Source organism: Rhinatrema bivittatum, chromosome 8, assembly GCF_901001135.1.
Source record: "Rhinatrema bivittatum chromosome 8, aRhiBiv1.1, whole genome shotgun sequence".
NCBI classification, from domain to species: domain Eukaryota; kingdom Metazoa; phylum Chordata; class Amphibia; order Gymnophiona; family Rhinatrematidae; genus Rhinatrema; species Rhinatrema bivittatum.
The window spans coordinates 255,526,999-255,546,940 of NC_042622.1; the positions used below are offsets into that span (position 1 = coordinate 255,526,999).

Below are 19,942 nucleotides of genomic sequence, written 5' to 3' on the forward strand. Positions count from 1 at the left end.
AAATTTCTCCTCCTGGGGAAAGGTGGATAAGGGGGTATGGGATGTGCCTTTGCTTGTTTTCAGTGTGCAACAAATTATTCATCTCTCGCCGCTGCCATACCCACCCACCTATGCAGACAAAGACAGAAGAAGAGGAGATCGACCGTACACCTTGGGGGGAGTTGGAGCCCTCAGACGAGGAATCTTCAGAAGAGGAGGAAGAGGAGGAGAGTGATGAAGAGAAACCAGATGAAACTGGATTTATTACGCCCGCTGACAGGTGCGTGGCAGAGAAGCAGGGCACAACTTGCGTTGTCAGGGCAGGGAGGAGTGGGTGTGACTTGCGTCCATAACTAAAAACCTGTGATCACTTAATATAATTCTTAAAAAGCTTTTTTCCTCCCATTGCATGCATGAATGAGCAGCTGGCAGGGACCAAGTATGTTTTTCTTAGTGCACAGAAGTGATTTGTATGACCGCATTAGTGTACATGGCATTGCACAACATAAGACATTGTTATATACTCCTTCTTTATTTGAGCAGATTAATGTAGTGAGTTACAATAAGTGTTAGTGACAGCTGTGAGATTGGAACCTAGGTTCCTGCAGGTGTTGCAGGTCTGTGCTCTCAGCACTAGGTCACACAGTGAGAGAGGATGGTGGTAGTGGGATTGGATCTTAGGTCTGCATGTGTCATGACTTTGTGCTTCCTCTGTACTCAGGCAGGTCAGTCCACACAAGTAGGTTATGCACCTCTACTAGGAAATGGAGTAAAAGTTGATGTCACTGACATATAGCCCTGCCCAGACATCAGCCTGTCAATATTCTCCGTCTCCAGCAGATGACAAAAAATTAATGAAAGAAAAGGATAAAATGGAAGAATTTTCGAATGCTGTTTGAGCTGCTGAGGTGGCACCTGTAGGCTCCTCCCTCAGTTGAGCATTTTGAGGCTGGGAGCCTGCCTTGGGCATGGATTTAAAAAAAAAAAAAAAAAAACGTTTGGAGCCAGAGGGAGTGCTCGGCAGTGATGACTTATGCCCTCTCCCCCCATAGCCAGAGACCTGTTCTTGTTCTCAGCCAGGGGGGCTGAGCTCAGGTTAAAAACAAAAAAAAGGAAGAGAGTTTAGGAAGGTTTTTTTTCCTTCCTTCCTTTACCAGGTCTCCTTCCCTTGATAAGTGTTCGGTATCCCTTCCCTTTCACTTTCCTGAGAGTTTAGTGTAGATTGAGCAGCGTGAGCTTGGTGGGTTGAGCAGCATTTAGCTAGGCCCCACTCGTAAAGTTCAATTTTCTTCAGTCGCTTAGAGGGCCACGGCGGCATTGTTTTCTTGCACGCCAATTTAATTTTGAGCACGTACTGTTAGGACGTCTCAAACAAACACCCATTCTGAGTGCAAACTATTTTAGTTCTTTCGGAATGAACGCATTCTATCTGGGTGCTTGCTGTCTGAGTGCATACTATTTATGTGCTTACTGTATGAAACCTTGGCCCTTTGCAGGCATGTGATGGCATATGTTCTCCCAGAACCGTTGTGGGGCCGGGGACATACAGCTTTCAGCATCTAACTAGGCTGGCCTAGAGGTTAAGACTCCAGTCCTCAATCTTGCAGCCGATGCTGGTTCAAGCCCGATTGGGGGTCCTTTCCAGACAAGCAGTTTGCGCAGAAGTCTTCAAGGGAACCTACTCTAATGAAGTCATATAAACACAGTTTGTACTGTGTGTGTATGCTGTAATTATGTTTATGCGGCTTACCATATAAGGGCAATAGAGCCCTTCTCTCTGTCTGTGTCAGCGCTGGTTGGACAAGATAATTTACCTACCATGGTTTTTTGTTGATCCTGGCCATCCCCTCTGCCTGGGGAAGTGAGGTGGAAGGCGATACAATGAATGTCTCCTTTATTAGAGCATGAGATGCGAGTCAGTCCAGCATCGTTAAGTCTTGGTCCTATGGGCTCCGGGATGGCCCCATCCTCCCTTTCTTGGGTGGAATGCTCCTTCGTCCAGAAAGGAGAAACCCAAATCCCTGTTGGATGCCTCCAGGGATTTGGATATCTTCCTTTTGGACGAAGGGGAGATTCCTCTGGATTTGGAACCACATTACACTCTGATGCGAGTTTTTCACAGAATTGAGTTACCAGTTCTGTTTCAGATTGTGGAAATGTTCGGTGTGGCTGGGAGTGACTGTGCCAGTGTGCAGCAGGAGGACTCCTTACAGGTCACCCTACGCAAAGCGTCATGTTTTCTTTCCCCTTCTGGGTTCGATTTCAGGGTTGATTGTCCTTGAATAGAACGCCTCTGAACCTAATTTCATTGGATGCCACGATCTGGCGGGATTGTGCCTCTTGGTCGAAAATGAGGGTAATCTACATCAGTGGGTCTCAACCTTTTTCCCATCGTGACACACCTGACAGACCACGCTCACACAATTACAATTCACGGTGGAAATAAAAAATAAAGGTCAAGTATTATTTTTATTGTTAAGAATGACACAAGGAAAAGATACGTATTCTGTTTGAACAGAAATTGCATAAATAGTAAACAGCCCACACCAAAACAGCACCAATTTCTAGTACTCAAACAGTAAACACCTTACCTAAGAAAAGGCAACACTGAAAATATTACACCAGGCCTTAAGACACCAATACACCTCCTATTAGGAAAACGGAACAAGCCAGACTACTATAGAGCCCTACACAGAAACTACATGCTAGCAGAAAACCTCACTAACAAAGAATAAAGAGACCATAAAGCATAACTAGAAGCATGCAGACAAAAACTGAATTGGAAACCACAACAAGCCAGAGTCTCTGTATGCAGTGTAACAAAGGAAAAAAAGAAACACCACCAGTCCTTATAAAACAAATCAAGAAATATAAAATCAATAGCAGCAAAACCATACTTACAAAAAGAACAGATTATTTCAAAACAGCTGATGAATGGAATATCCAATAATTAAAGATTCATATCAAAAGTTTCTAGATACCAATAAAATATTTCAAAATAGCAGACACAGACTCACTTATATAGGCTCTTAATTACACATTTACACACATGCTGTCTATCTTTTCATGCTCCCAAGAAACAAACTGGTAGCCCATCCAAGATGGCTGGTAGCAATAAACACAAGGAGTTGGATCGGTAAAATAGGACTTTATTGAATCTTTCCCGACTCTGGCCAAGTTTCGCTCTACGAGCTGCCTCAGGGGCTTAAGAGCCACTTAAATTGGCACAGAAAAGCATGAATATCTCGTATGCCACAGTTGCATATTAAAGAAATATTCATCAGCAGAAACAAACTGGCTAATTCCAGAGCATCCTGGAGAGCCCCTGCTTCTTCAGTTCTTTCAGCAATCAGACTCTTGCTTCAAATCCTCAATCTTGTCCCAAGTCCTCAGGGATAAAGGGAGTATGCCCTTCCCTTCAAAACTGGTCAAGTCCAAAAATGCTTTAATTCAAACTTTTTCACTGTTCAATTACAAAACTTGTTGAGCAGAGGCCCATCCCAAACGTACTCGGCATTCTTCCTTCTGAGAGCCCGTGGAAGTCCCAAAACATCTCTCTTCTTATAAATCCTGGGCAGATACAAAGCTCTCCCAAAAGTATTTGAAATCCTGGTGGTCCAGTGGGGGTCCCGGGAGCGGGAGATCACCAGGACCCCCACTGGACCACAGTGAAAAAGTTTGAATTAAAGCATTTTTGGACTTGGAATTGACCAGTTTGAAGGGAAGGGCATACTCCCTTTATCCCTGAGGGCTTGGGACAAGATTGAGGATTTGAAGCAAGAGTCTGATTGCTGAGAGAACTGAAGAAGCAGGGGCTCTCCGGGATGCTCTGGAATTAGCCAGTTTGTTTCTGCTGATGAATATTTCTTTAATATGCAACTGTGGCATACGAGATATTCATGCTTTTCTGTGCCAATTTAAGTGGCTCTTAAGCCCCTGAGGCAGCTCGTAGAGCGAAACTCGGCCAGAGTCGGGCAAGATTCAATAAAGTCATATTTTACCGATCCAACTCCTTGTTTTCCTGCTCTCTTTTTCTCATTTACAGACAGGCTTTCAATCACATACTCACATGCTCCCTCACCTAAACCAGCTCTCAGTCACACACAAGACACACATGCTGTCTCTCTCACTTATACATACAGGCTCTTAATCATACATATATGTGATCTCTCACACACACAAAGGATCTCAGTCACACACACACTCTCACACAAACAGGTTTTCAATCACAAATGTACACATACAGGTTCTCAATCATACACTTACATTCATGTTCTCACACGCAGGCTCTCAATCACACAAATACTCTTTCACATATACAGGCTCTCAATCATTCACATACATGCTGTCTCACTGGCGCACACACACACACAGAATCTCAAACCCATATGTTTGCTCATTCACCCCCCCTCCCCCCCGAACTAGCGGCAGCAACAGCCTCCTCCACTTCCAACCCTAGAGGCTGAAACAACAACCTTCATTTTCAGCCCTCGCGGAGAAAGGAGTCCCATCAGCCGCGGGGGTTGATGTTGTTCCTCATTTTACTCTGAGCTGCACTGCTCATCCTTCAGGCCCTGCCTCTTTCCTTCAGGCCAATGCTGAGCGCACTAGCATGGTCTCTTCTTCCCAGGCACACACCTGCTGCTCACCACTTCCTCTTTGGGGAGGGGGGTGGGGGGCAGGCAGGAAGAAGAGAGCATGCAGGTGCCGCTGACTCCAGCTGTCCTGCCGCGTTTCATCCGGGCTATCAGCATTTTAAGCCCGGGCGGAAGATCTATTTCACTTGGGTAGGGGGAGCAGGTGGGTCAGCGGGAGACCGGGAAGTGTGGCGACATACTTGCGTGTTCTTGGCGACACACCTGCGTGTTCTTGGTGACACACCGGTTGAGAAACGCTGCTCTACATAATGCTCAGGTTAGGTTTGAGACTATCCTTAGGCAGGTTTTGCAGCCATGGTGATGCACTTGCAGATTACATCCTGTTGCTCCCTGCTCCAATATCACAGGGTTACCCTTACAGGTTTTTCATTTCTGAGAGATCCTCCAAAACCGGAGCTCCTTGATCTTCACAGTGAAGATCCAAAGACACACCTGCTGGCTCAGAGGTGGGTCCAGATTAGTTGGACCACTAGTTCTTAGACATAAGGGATGGTTATGCTCTGGAATTCCTCTGGATGCTTCTATAATCTCTCCATGCAACTTGCTACTGAACAGAGTGCCATTAGAGACTACCTTAATGAGACTATTGGCCTTGAAGGCCATCAAGTGTTCACAGATCGCAAAAAAAGGAAAATTGCAGGCAGCTATCACCCTTTTTCTATCATTCTTAAGGAAGTTGAGCGTCATTTGTTTGACTCCTTCCAAAGAAAAACTATGCATTAGAGAAATTTCTCACATCTTTGCTTCTGACGGGAGGCAAGGCTACACGTTTGCCAGGAATATCAGGGTTTCCTTCAGGCATTGTCCTTTGGGCTGGTGGTTGTGCACACGAACCTTCTACAAGGTCATGGTGGTAGTACTGGCATCTCTGCACAAAGGAGGCACATATCTAGACTATTTACAGTTGACTTAGATGCTGGAGTATTTTGGCGTGCAGCTACTATGGAGTGTTGCAGTCGGGACTTCAATGTTCAGTTCCTGGGGTTAAAGGCAGCCACTTTGGACATTGTCCCTGGTCAGTAGGCGCGCTTGCAGCTTCTTCAGCGCATGTTGCTCTCCCGGTGGCATCCATGGTCGCAGGGGTGAATAGTGTGGTTTCACTTGCTCCTACCAGTTAGGGTGCAGTTGTAATGGTGATTCAGGGAGATGAGTTTCTTGGAAAACACCGGGCTGCAATGTTCTAATATCAGATGTGAACCTGCTGAGTTATGGGGCTCCCTATCAGGAATAGGGTGCCCGTGTGCTCCAACTGGCATGTTTGTGCATCACTGAGCGACTGGAAGCATGTCCGGTCACAGTACTGTCACAGTGCATAGGAGGTAGTCTACATAATTCATCTAGGTGGCCAGAAACCTTTTCACTCATGTTGGCGCAATGGTGTTGTCCGATCTATGAGGAAAGGCTGAAGAGGTTAGGGCTGTTCAGCTTGGAGAAGAGACGGCTGAGGGGGGATATGATTGAGCTCTTTAAGATCATGAGAGGTCTTGAACGAGTAGATGTGACTCGGTTATTAACACTTTCGAATAATAGAAGGACTAGGGGGGCATTCCATGAAGTTAGCAAGTAGCACATTTAAGACTAATCGGAGAAAATTCTTTTTCACTCAACGCACAATAAAGCTCTGGAATTTGTTGCCAGAGGATGTGGTTAGTGCAGTTAGTATAGCTGTGTTCAAAAAAGGTTTGAAATAGTTCTTGGAGGAGAAGTCCATTAATGGCTATTAATCAAGTTTACTTAGGGAATAGCCACTGCTATTAATTGCATCAGTAGCATGGGATCTTCTTAGTGTTTGGGTAATTGCCAGGTTCTTGTGGCCTGGTTTTGGCCTCTGTTGGAAACAGGATGCTGGGCTTGATGGACCCTTGGTCTGACCCAGCATTGCAATTTCTTATGTTCTTATGATCTCACAGAGGTACAGTGATTCTTCAGTCGACGGTCCAAGAGTGCAAAATTTCGGTGCTCCTGTTTAGGTGTGGCCACAGGGTAGGATATTATAAGCCTTCCCACCAGGAATATAGCTAGACAGCATTTTTCACAAGATTGCTATCCAGATTGCTATCCAGACCACAATCGTACTTCTGATATCTACAGATTGGCTCTGGAGGCAGAGTTTGTTGATCTGCAGAGGCTGCTAGTGGAGACAGTGCTCTCAGCCTATCGTTCAGGACAGATCGGTTGCTCCAAGGACCCTTCCACTCAACAATCCAGATTTATTTTGCCTTATGGGTGGAGTGTGGTTGTTATTCTGCAGTGATTTCCACTTTGCTCCGGGCTGCAAAGTGTTCTAGCTTTCTGGACCCTGTGAGGGTCTGGACCCCGAGAGGGTGAGTACCCCGCTTCTCACCCTTCCAGTTCTGGGGTGAGAAGCCGGGGTACTCACCGTCTCGGGCAGAAATTCCTTTTCCTTTGTAATTTCCTGCCAGAAGTTTGGCTTAGAGGCTTAATCTTTACCACCCTGAAAGTTCAGGTAGCAACTCTCGCTAGTGACAGTGGGCGAGTCTTTGCTGAACTGCAGGTGTCCAGGTTCTTGAACGGAGTTAACCATTTTTGGCCTCTCTTGCAGCTGCCATTGCCACTGTGGAACCTTAATCTGGTCTTTACGTTGGCAGGTCCCGCCACTCATCCACTGTATGGACTATCTTTGCAGGCAGTTTTTTTTTTTCTCATGGCAATCTGTTCAGCATGTCAGGTTTCAGAGCTGCAAGGATATCTTTCCATTTGCTGGCTTGTGCATGACTCCGGGGGCTGTACGGTGCCTTCCTTCTTGTCGACAGTGATTTCGGGAGTTTGTTACATCGTGCTATTCCTCTTCTCACGCTGGAGGGGGTTAATGATGAGTGGGTCTCTGTTTTTGCGTGCCTTGGATGTCAAGTGGCATCTGATGAGGTACTTGCAGTTTTATGGCTCTTTCAGGTAGACAGATCAATTGTTTATGCTTCATCATGGAGATAAAGGGATCTGACAAAGCAGGCAGCTCTATAGTCTGAATGCTGAGATTTCTTTCTCTAAGTAACTTAGAGTGCATTCCACTAGAGCTCCAGCTATATAGTGTGTGGAGAGTTGGTTATTTTCTCCTGCTAAGATTTCCCAGGCAGTGACTGGTTATTCCTTGCATACCTTCCTAGGCATTGTCGCTTGGACATTCAAGCTCCAAAGGATTCAGCATTCATGCGTGCGGTGTTTGCACCATGGGCAGCCTCCCACTCTGTTCAGGAGTAGCTTTGGTACATCCCACTTGTGTTGATTGACCTGCCTGAGTGCAGAGGAAGGAGAAATTACTACTTACCTGATAATTTCCTTTCCACCTAAGGAAGGCAGGTCAATCCACAACCTGCCCTCGGCTGCCTACTTGCTTTTTGTTCATCCCTTCTTGCGGACATTAGACTATTGTTCTGTTCATTCGTTGAAAGACTGGTAAGTGACATAACCAGCCCCTGAGATTAGTGTATGCTAATGCTGAGCTATATGTTCCAGACTGGGTGGAAACATGACTGGTTGACTTAATATTCATGTTCTCATATACCAGTTTGTCCACAGTTTGGCTTTTCCAGAGAATACTGGCAGGCTGATGGGGCAGGGCTATATGTACGTGATGTCAGCTTTTACTCCGTCTCCATCTGCTGGTAGAAGTACATAACTCACTTGTGTGGATTGACCTACCTTCCTTAGAGGAAAGGAAATTATCAGGTAAGTAGTAATTTCTCCTTTTTTTACTCAGCCTAACACAGGTTACATTGCATAGTACTTGCTCACTTTGGAGCAAGACAGCATCGAGCATACTGTTAATCCTTTATTTTTTCCTAGCATGTTGCTGACCATCATTTTTTCCTTTATCCAGTGGCTTGATCACACCTGGAGGCTTCTCATCCGTCCCAGCAGGCATGGAGACACCCGAGCTGATCGAGCTGAGGAAGAAGAAAATTGAGGAGGCAATGGACGGGTGAGACATTATTACTTTCCTCATAATAACACTTCTTTCATATGATACCAAAACGTTTCAGTGTTCTCCACAATAGGAAGAAACAATCCCCAACCTGTTCCATTATGTCCCAGATCATTCCAGACTCCTGGGTTTTGCATCCCTGCCCACAGATGGAGATAGAAAAAGTTTTACTGACACTGCTACATAATCTAGTGTGCTTCCTGCAGTCCCTCTGCATGTCTCTGTCTCCAGGAGATGGTAGATGGTCTAAAATCTGCAGTTCTGGAGTTTAAAAAAAAAAAGATCCTGGTGGGGCTAGCCCTCCTGGTGTGAGGTGGACGAGGAGGGAGTTGGTGACCCTTTTGTATATTTGGTGGTCCAGATCCATTACCTTCACGAAGCAGCTGGAACCTGCTTGCAGCTCTGCAGGTACAGACTAGATGCAGGAAAGTATACCCCTTTATTTTTTTTCTAGCTTCTGTTTTTTTTTGGGGGGGGGGGTTGTGTTCTTGGGGGGGGGGGTTTGTAGGATCTCCTTGCGCCACCAAGCAGCTAACTCACAGTGGGCAGTTGATATATGTAGTATCAGCAGTCTAGATTTCTCATCTAAAGTATCAATATCCACAGTGATCAGAAACAGTTTGGAATCCCTAGTCACTTTAGACCAGGGGTGGGCAATTCCGGTCCTCGAGGGCCACAAACCAGTCTGGTTTTCAGGATATCCCTAATGAATATTGTGAAGGCTCACCGCCCGTGCTGCCTTGGGTGCCGCTCCGCTGCCTCCAGCTCAGGCCCCTCGCGAGTCCTGGATATCCCTGGAGTCCCTCAGTCGCACAGGACTCCCTTGGTTCAGGTCTCCGCAGGCCCTGGTTTTGCGGGGCTTCTGGGTTCTCTTTGAATGGAGTGGGGTTGAAGCAGTCCCCCAACCCCCAAAGATAACACAGAGAGAAAGAGGTTCCTCAAAGCAATTTTATAAAGCAGAGTAGCTGAATCTGTTACATTGGCTCCGTCCCCTCAGGAGCTGAACAAATGACCCTGCCCCCGCTCTCCAGCAGTCTAACCCCTTGACACAGGTGCTGGAGCAAAGGCACTGTTTGAGCCCCCCTGGCTCTCCAGTTCACCAGCAAACCCCCTTAACACATGTGCTGGATTAAAGGTACTGTTTGAGCCCCCCCCCGGCTCTCCAGTCCACCCGCAAACACACCTACCCTAACTTCCCTTAGGGTACAGGTTCTCTGTTTCCCTTTTCAGGCTAGGCTGTGCCCCTGAGACAGCTGGAGGATTCCTCTCCCCCGGAACCTACCTCCATTTCCTTCTCCCTCTTGCTTCCTGGCACTGGCTTTTTCTGGCCACTGCTGCTACCTAGGCACGCCCCCTTCCTCTAGCTCCCCAGGCTCACCTGTGTGACTCATTAGTGTCTAAGTCTGACACCTGCTCACCTCCAGGCTCTCCCTACAGGTCAGGTGGTGGTTCTAGGAACCTGGGATTTGTAGTTTCCGCCTTCACCTGCGCCACCTGCTGGCTGGCTCTAGTATTACTAGCTGCCTTATGGTATCTTATCCATTCCTGCCCCCGGCAGCGCTGCACTCCATCACAATATGCATGAGAGAGATTTGCATGCACTCTGCCTCAGTTGTCTATGTCTATGAGAGCATCAACCCCAACCAACCCACATGTGCATGCGACGCAAAGAGCTCCTGGCTCTCAGAGAACGAGTCTGATCTCTGGAGGCTAGAGTGGCAGACCTGGAGGAGCTGAGGCAGAAAGAGAGGTATATAGATGAGACCTTCAGGGACATAGTAGTCAAGTCCCAACTTCAGACTGGCAGCCCTGGTGCTGCCTTGGAGGAAGAAGGTCTCCTGATGGGAGAGCACCAACCAGGTGCAGCAGGAAAGGATGCTGTAGCAAGGACCTGCTCTCCAGGTGATGCATTGTCCTTTCGCACTGAGGATATCTCCCCAAGGCCTACTGCCCAGAAGGGAAGGGTTAGGTCGGCAGTCATAGTTGGTGATTCGATTATTAGAAATGTAGATAGCTGCGTGGCTGGTGGGCATGAGGATCGCCTGGTAACATGCCTACCTGGTGCGAAGGTGGCGGACCTCACGCGTCACCTAGATAGGATTTTAGACAGTGCTGGGGAGGAGCCGGCTGTCGTGGTACATGTGGGCATCAACGACATAGGAAAATGTGGGAGGGAGGTTCTGGAAGCCAAATTTAGGCTCTTAGGTAGAAAGCTTAAATCCAGAACCTCCAGGGTAGCATTCTCTGAAATGCTCCCTGTTCCACGCGCAGGTCACCAGAGGCCAGTATTCCATCTACTTCGTCGTCCCCAAAAAGGACGGCTCCTTTTGACTGATCCTGGATCTCAAGAGAGTTGTCAAGGCCCTCAAGATTCCCCATTTTCAGATGGAGACCCTGAGGGCGGTCATAGCGACGGTTCGTACAGGGGAGTTCCTTGCCTCTCTTGACCTGACGGAGGCCTACCTTCACATCCCGATCCGCCAGGAACTCCAGAGATTTCTTTGCTCAACATCCTGGGATGACATTTTCAGTTTTGAGCACTCCCATTCGGTCTCGCCACCGCACCACGCACATTTACCAAGATCATGGTGGCTGTGGCGGCCTTCCTCCGGTAGGAGGGAATCCTAGTCCACCCGTACCTGGACGACTGGCTCATTTGGGCAAAGTCGGAGGACTTGTGCGTGATAGCGGTCAATCGGGTCTTGTCGGTTCTCACCTCCCACGGGTGGATAGTCAATTTCTCAAAGAGCAACCTCAAGCTCTTAAGAAAGCTCAGGTCCTCAAATTCTTAGGAACACACTTCGACACTCGTGTGGGCAAAGTTCTGTTACCTGAGGCCCGTGCACTCAAGCTCATGGGTCAAGTCCAACATCTATTATCTCTCACGGTCCCCACGGCCTGGGATTATCTCCAGGTTCTGGGCACTATGGCTTCAACTATAGATTTGGTTCCCTGGGCCTTTGCGCATATGCAGCCTTTGCAGAAAGCTTTGCTATTCCGCTGGAAGCCGGTCTCAGAAGAGTTTCAGATACCCTTACTGCTTTCTGATGTTACCATCGACAACATGCAGTGGTGGCTCTCTCTCGCCCACCTGTTGAAGGGGATGCCCTTGCAGACACCTCAGTGGATTGTTGACAATGAATGCCAGCCTCTCCAGCTGGGGAGCGGTGTGTCAGAATCAGTCTACCCAGGGACGATGGACACCAATCCAGTCTCAGTGGCACATCAATCATCTGGAGACCCGAGCAGTCCATCTGGCTCTCATAAGAACATGCCATGCTGGGTCAGACCAAGGGTCCATCAAGCCCAGCATCCTGTTTCCAACAGTGGCCAATCCAGGCCATAAGAACCTAGCAAGTACCCAAAAACTAAGTCTATTCCATGTTACCGTTGCTAGTAATAGCAATGGCTATTTTCTAAGTCAACTTAATAGCAGGTAATGGACTTCTCCTCCAAGAACTTATCCAATCCTTTTTTAAACACAGCTATACTAACTGCACTAACCACATCTGGCAACAAATTCCAGAGTTTAATTTTGCGTTGAGTGAAAAAGAACTTTCTCCGATTAGTTTTAAATGTGCCACATGCTAACTTCATGGAGTGCCCTCTAGTCTTTCTATTATCCAAAAGAGTAAAAAACTGATTCACATCTACCCGTTCTAGACCTCTCATGATTTTAAACATCTCTATCATATCCCCTCTAAGCCGACTCTTCTCCAAGCTGAAAAGTCCTAACCTCTTTAGTCTTTCCTCATAAGGGAGCTGTTCCATTCCCCTTATCATTTTGGTCGCCCTTCTCTGTACCTTCTCCATCGCAATTATATGTTTTTTGAGATGCGGAGACCACAATTGTACACAGTATTCATGGTGCAGTCTCACCATGGAGGGATACAGAGGCATTATGTCATTTTCCGTTTTATTCACCATTCCCTTTCTAATAATTCCCAACATTCTGTTTGCTTTTTTGACTGCCGCAGTACACTGAATGGCCTTATCTTCCCTAAGAACCCCCTTTAACCCCTCGGTCATCTAATGGCCCAACCGACTCCCTCACAGGTTTCTTGCTTTGAATATATTTTTAAAAGATTTTATTATGAGTTTTTGCCTCTATGACCAACTTCATTTCAAATTCTCTCTTCGCCTGTCTTATCAATGTTTTACACTTAACTTGACAATGCTTATGTTTTATCCTATTTTCTTCAGATGGATCCTTCTTCCAGTTTTTGAAGGATGATTCTTTGGCTAAAATAGCCTCTTTCACCTCACCTTTTAACCATGACGGTAATCGTTTTGCCTTCCTTCCACCTTTCTTAATGCGTGGAATACATGTGGACTGTGCCTCTAGAATTGTATTTTTAAACAATGTCCAAGCCTTTTGAACACTTTTAACCTTTGCAGCTGCACCTTTCCGTTTTTTTCTAACTATTTTCCTCATTTTATCAAAGTTTCCCTTTTGAAAGTTTAGTGTTAGAGCTGGAGATTTACTTATTGTCCCCCTTCCAGTTATTAGCTTAAATTTGATCATGTTATGATCACTGTTGCCAAGTGGCCCCTCCACAGTTACCTCTCACCAAATCCTGTGTTCCACTAAGAATTAAATCTAAAATAGCTCCCTCTCTTGTTGGTTCCTGAACCAATTGCCCCATGAAGCAATCATTTATTATATCTAGGAACTTTATATCTCTAGCAAGTCCTGATGTTACATTTACCCAATCAGTACTGGAGTAATTGAAATCTCCCATTTCCTAGCGTGTAGCAGATGGACTCAAAACAAGTGGGTATAGTGTGCTCGTGCTAGCAGTTGGAGACGGATCTGACGTCAGCACGGGTACATATACCCCCACAGGAAGTGTAGCAATTCAGTAATTTCCATCTCCAAAGCAGTTTGGAGCTACCTCACGCTCGCTGAGCGTGTTTCCAAATTCTAAACGACTAAATTCCTAGAAGAAACCTACTGAAGACGAGCCCCGCACTCCTGTGGTTATACCATTCGGTCCCTCACCCAGTTCAGTTTCCCGAGCTGATGTCCATGGTCCCTCGGAGGTAGGAGCCTCGGTCCGGTGGCTGACTCGCAGCAGGGACCTAGCCCCCGAGTGAGAAGGGCTCGGGCGTGGCGTAGAGGCAGCCTCTGTCCCGGCGAGGACTTGGCCCCCGAGCGAGAAGAGTTCGGGCACGGCCTAGAGGCAGCGGGTGCACTTCCTCGAGCGCGGCGGTGAAGGTACTCACCCTCTCCCCCCGCAGCCAGAGACCGCCCGGGTCGCAGCCGGGAAGCACCGAAGACAAGGTAAGGCGTACATCTTTACTGTGGTCTCCGAGGAAGTGTGGATTCGTGGGGCCTGCTTACGTGGTAGCCCGCCGAGGAGGTCGCCATTTTACCTGCCTACTCGCCTTCGCTACCTAGACGCACATTGCTGTACGCACGCTGAGATAGGCACACGTTGCTAAGCGCACGCGGATAGGCGCAAGCTGGCTAGGCGCACGCCGATAGCATAGGTGCCCGTTCATAGGTGCCCGTTCATAGGGTTCGTAGGCGCCCGTTCATAAGGCGCCCGTTCATAAGGCGCCCGTTCATAAGGCGCCCGTTCATAAGGCGCCCGTTCATAAGGCGCCCGTTGGTAGGCGCCCGTTGGTAGGCGCCCGTTGGTAGGCGCCCGTTGGTAGGCGCACGTTCATAAGGCGCACGTTGGTAGGCGCATGCAGCTAAGCGCATGTTGATAAGCGCACGCTCATAAGATAAGCGCATATTAGTAGGCGACACATATTGCAAAGCGCATACTCCAGTTGGGAGGAAATAACAGACGATATGGAGCATAAGAGAGCCCATACGTCCGCAGAGCCGGCACCTCCAGAATCAGGTATGAGAGCTCTAAGCCTCTGCTCAGCATGCAACCTCAGAGCCACACAGAGCGAGGAAGCAGACTCACTATGTGCCCAATGTGAGGAGGCCATGGGAGTTCTGGGCCAGGACCGGTCCCAGCCCAGTGGTTCCTCAGGGAACACTCCGGACTTATCAGACCGCGGTGAGCAGCCAGGGAACCTGAGAGACCTGGTGCCCCTACGGCCAGATCCAGCTTCACTCTCCTGGGTGGAATTATTTAAGGGAATCCACGCCTTTGTCCAGATGCAGTCTGCTTCTCGAATGGGCTTTTCTGTTCCGGATGATCCGACCCCTGGACCCTCGAGACCTAGGCACGGCCACTCGCCACCCGGAAGCCCCAATTATGGGGACTCGGATTGCTCCAAGGAAGATGAGGAACCCCCGAGGAGGGAGAACTTACTTCGGAGATAGAACCATATCGGACCATGAGACGCTTCTTTCGGAAAGAGGATCTTCCAGGCCTGGTCTCACAATGCCTATCAGAACTGGCTATTCAGGGCCAGTACACCCCAGGGGATCCTAAAATGAACCCCCTGTTAGAGGGCCTGCGCCAAACGGCTCACCATTTTCCCCTCCTACAAGCAGCACAGCAGCTCATTGATCTGGAATGGAATGCGCTGGAGGCCTCATTCAAAGGGGGTCGGGCCTTGTCAGGCATGTACCCTCTGGACCCGGCGTCCAAGGAGCTGCTGGCGTGCCCCAAGGTAGACGCCATAGTTAAAGCAATTGTGAAGCACACCACCATTCCGGTTGAGGGGGGAGCGGCCCTCAAGGATACACATGACCGGTGCATGGACACCATTCTGAAACAAGCCTTTGAGGTAGCAGCCATGTCCCTACGAATCGGGACCTGCTGCACCGTGGTGACGCGTTCCTGTTTATCGCAAGCTAGAAACAACACCCCGGCAGAAGACATGGAATCAGCTCTCGCATTCCTCACTGACGCAGCCTCCGACCTCGTCCGTACGGCAGCCAAGGGAGTGTCATCCTCAGTGGCAGCCAGGAGACAGCTCTGGCTGCGTAATTGGGCGGCCGACTCTTCCTCCAAGACACGCCTCACAAGAATGCCCTTTAAGGGATCCCTACTGTTCGGCAGCGATCTCGAGAAATTGGCCAATAAATGGGGTGCCTCTCCATTACACCGTCTACCAGAAGACAGGTCGAGAAGGAGCCAGCATTCTTTTTCTAGGCCATCCAGAGGTAGAAACTCTCAGCGCTTCAACCCTTACAGGGCTCGCTATCAAGCACCTCGTTCTCAGGCCAGGAACCAGCCCTTTCGGGCTAAGCACAAGAGGAGAATCTGCTCGGGTTCTGGTCCCGGCCGCAATCCACAATGACCCATCCGGGGGTAGCAGCCATAGGGGGCAGGCTAACCCTCTTCTACCGCAGGTGGGTCGAGATTACCTCGGACCAGTGGGTCCTCGCCATCATCCGAGAAGGGTATTACCTGGATTTTCTTTGGCTCCCACCGGACAAGTTTGTGGAATCTCCTTGTTCACCCCTCAAGAAGGCGGCACTAGAAGTTACCTTGCGGAGGCTCCTGTCCCTAAAAGCCATAACCCCAGTAACTGCAGGGGAGATAAATTCTGGGCATTATTCCATTTATTTCATAGTACCCAAGAAGGAGGGCACTTTCAGGCCCGTCCTGGACCTCAAGTCAGTCAACCGACACCTACGGGTCCCCAGCTTTCGCATGGAAACTCTACGGTCTGTCAAGAATGCAGTACAGCCAGGGGAGTTTCTCACCTCCCTAGATCTGTCGGGAGCCTACTTGCATATCCCAGTCCATCGGGATCACCAGCGCTATGTACGCTTCAAAGTCCTGAGCCAACACTTCCAGTTCCGAGCTTTACCCTTCGGGTTAGCTACTGCGCTGCGGATCTTTACCAAGATCATAGTAGTAGTAGCGGTGGCACTCAGGAAGGAAGGAATCCTCGTACATCCCTACCTGGATGATTGGCTGATCAGGGCAAAGTCACCGGAGGAGAGCCACCAGGCAACCAACAGAGTTATAGCTCTTCTGGAAAGCCTAGGATGGGTAGTAAACTTGAACAAGAGTTCCCTACAGCCTTCTCAGTCGCTGGAATACCTAAGAGTCCGATTCGACACCCAGGAAGACAAGGTCAGCCTGACCTCCAAGAGAAGATCAAAGCTCCGGAATAGTCTGCAGGCCCTGCTGAGCGCCACCCGGCCCACAGCTTGGCATTACTTACAGGTCCTCGGCCTTATGGCATCCACTCTGGAGGTGATACCATGGGCGCGGGCTCATATGAGACCATTACAACGTACCCTCCTATCTCGCTGGAGCCCACGATCACAGAACTACACCACACACCTACCTCTACCAGCCAGGGTGCGGAATCAGATACGGTGGTGGTTGCAGCCCCGGCCACATGAGCCGGGGGTCAAGAATGTCCTCCCCAACCTGGACCCTGCTCACTACAGATGCCAGCCTGAACAGATGGGGAGCACACTGCAAAGAACTCACCGCCCAAGGACGGTGGAACAAAGAAGAGTCGAGGTGGAACATCAACCGACTAGAGGCACGGGCAGTCAAGCTAGCGTGCCTGCGATTTACCCACAGACTTCGCAACAGAGCGGTCAGAGTGATGTCAGACAACGCCACCACGGTGGCATACATCAACCGACAGGGCGGAACCAGAAGCCAACATGTATCCCTAGAAATAGCCCCCCTGATGACTTGGGCGGAAGCGAATCTCCAGGACATCTCCGCCGTTCACATCGCCGGGAAGGACAACACCATGGCAGACTTCCTCAGCAGAGAAAGCCTAAATCCAGGGGAATGGCAGCTGTCGCCCACAGCTTTCCAGATGATTGTGGATCAGTGGGGGACTCCGGGCATGGACCTACTAGCGGACAGGTCCAGCGCTCAAGTACCCAGATACTTCAGTCGCAGACGGGATCCTCTCTCCCACGGGATCGACGCTCTGGTACAGCCATGGCCTCAAAGGATCCTGCTATATGCCTTTCCTCCATGGCCCCTGCTGGGTGCCATTATACACAAGATTCGGCGGCACAGAGGCCTAGTTCTTCTAGTGGCCCCGGACTAGCCAAGAAGACCTTGGTACGCAGACATGAGAAGACTACTGGCAGGGAATCCATTACCCCTGCCTCCACACAGGGACCTGCTGCGGCAAGGTCCCATCCTCCATGAGGATCCAGCTCAATTCTCTCTTGCGGTCTGGCCATTGAGAGGGCTAGACTGAAGAGAAGAGTATACTCGGAGCCGGTAATAGATACACTCCTCCGAGCACGCAAGTTCTCCACATCACTAACCTATATAAGGATCTGGAGAGTATTTGAAGCCTGGTGCGAAACTCACAGCACCAATTCACATGCCGCTAAGATTCCTATCATTTTGGATTTTCCTACACGATGGACTTCAGAAGGGTCTGTCCCTCAGCTCCATCAAGGTTCAGGTGGCAGCGCTGTCTTGCTACGGTCCCAGGAGTGACGGCAACACCATTGCCAAACACCCAGACGTCTCACGTTTCCTGAAAGGAGTCAAACACATTCGCCCGCCACTGAAGTGGCCAGTGCCCCTGTGGAACCTCAACCTAGTGTTGGAATTTCTAGCAGGATCCGCCTTCAGACCCCTTCGAGGCCTGTCTCTCCGTTTGTTAACCTTGAAGATGGTGTTCTTGCTGGCTGTGTGTTCAGCACGCCGCATCTCAGAGCTACAAGCACTGTCCTGCCGTGATCCGTTTCTCAAAATCACTCCAGAAGCTATCCATCTTCGCACGGTTCCTTCCTTCTTACCCAAAGTAGTCTCACACTTTCACCTCAACCAAACCATATCCTTGCCAACCACGGAAGGTTTGAAGAAGTTGGAAGAAGGTCGAATACTGCGTCATCTCGACATCGGCAGAATGCTGTCCAGATACTTGGAAATGTCAGAAGCAGTACGAAAGACGGACCACCTGTTCGTCCTTCACAGCGGGAAGAAGCAAGGGGAAGCGGCCTCACGGCCGACCATCGCCCGCTGGATCAAAGAAGTTATCAAGGCAGCCTACGTAGAGGTAGGAAAACCACCGCCTCTACAGGTCAAGGCTCATTCTACCAGAGCGCAAGCGACCTCTTGGGCAGAAACTAGGATGCTGTCGCCTGCAGAGATATGTAAAGCGGCGACGTGGTCCTCCCTCCATACCTTCGTCCAGGCCAGGGAGGACACAGCATTTGCGAGGGCAATCCTACACTGTCCTCGAGCAGCCTCCCGCCCAGTCCGGGAGTAGCTTTTGTACATCCCACTTGTTTTGAGTCCATCTGCTACACGCTAGGAAATGTAGAGATTACTTACCTGATAATCTCCTTTTCCTTAGTGTATGCAGATGGACTCAGCATCCCGCCCGGCTGCCGGTATACATGGGGATTCACCGACTCACAGTAAGCCATGTTTTCTTATATAGGGCATCCACCCTGCTGGGTGTCGACGCCTTCCGGCTGAGAACACTGGCGGTCTCCAGCTACTATCAATCAGTCAGGGTAATTCTGTTCATTTAATCGATCGGTCAGTACACATATATCCATAAAGCTTTTGCAAGGAAGATTACTGAATTGCTGCACTTCCTGTGGGGGTATATGTACCCGTGCTGACGTCAGATCTGTCTCCAACTGCTAGCAAGAGCACACTATACCCACTTGTTTTGAGTCCATCTGCATACATTAAGGAAAAGGAGATTATCAGGTAAGTAATCTCTACATTATTATTGCACTACCAAATTGGTTTGCTTCCCTGATTTCTCTTATCATTTCATCATCTGTCTGACCATTTTGTCCAGGTGGACGGTAGTATACTCCTATCACTATACTCTTGCCCAACACACATGGGATTTCTATCCATATAGATTCTACTGAGCATTTAGTCTCTTGTATGATCTTTATCCTGTTGGACTCTATACCCTCCTGGACATAAAGTGCCACACCCCCGCCAAATTGATCCTCCCTATCATTGCGATATAATTTGTACCCTGATATAGCACTGTCCCATTGGTTATCCTCCTTCCACCAAGTTTCTGTAATGCCAATTATGTCAATCTCATCATTTGCTGCTATACACTCTAACTCTCCCATCTTACTTCTTAGACTTCTGGCATTGGCATGCAGACATTTCAAAGTGTGGTTTTTTTTTGTTTTAACAACCTGCTTTTCAGTTGTTTGAGATAATTCGTAAATCATTAGCTTTGGTGATTTTTTACATATAGGCATATGGACTATGTTTGCTTTTAATGGAACCTCTCTGTTGGGATACCTTAACTCTCCTGTTTCATTAGTATCCTTCAAGGATACATTTCTCCAAGCCATGCACTGCTGAGTGACTGTCTGCTTTCCCCCTTGTTCTAGTTTAAAAGCTGCTCTATCTCCTTTTTGAAAGTTAGTGCCAGCAGCTTGGTTCCACTCTGGTTAAGGTGGAGCCCATCCTTTCGGAAAAGTCTCCCCTTTCCCCAAATGTTTCCCCAGTTCATT

The 19,942-nt window shown here is 48.8% G+C and overlaps 1 protein-coding gene across 1 annotated transcript in view; it reads left to right on the plus strand.

The window, feature by feature from the left end:
* Window positions 1-19,942, plus strand: part of SF3B2 (splicing factor 3b subunit 2) — a 329,817-nt gene that overhangs the window by 282,333 nt on the left and 27,542 nt on the right. The window contains exons 17-18 of the mRNA XM_029614631.1: window positions 117-259; window positions 8,476-8,577. Of these exons, the coding sequence (XP_029470491.1) occupies window positions 117-259; window positions 8,476-8,577 (245 nt within the window). The remainder of the gene's footprint in view (window positions 1-116; window positions 260-8,475; window positions 8,578-19,942) is intronic.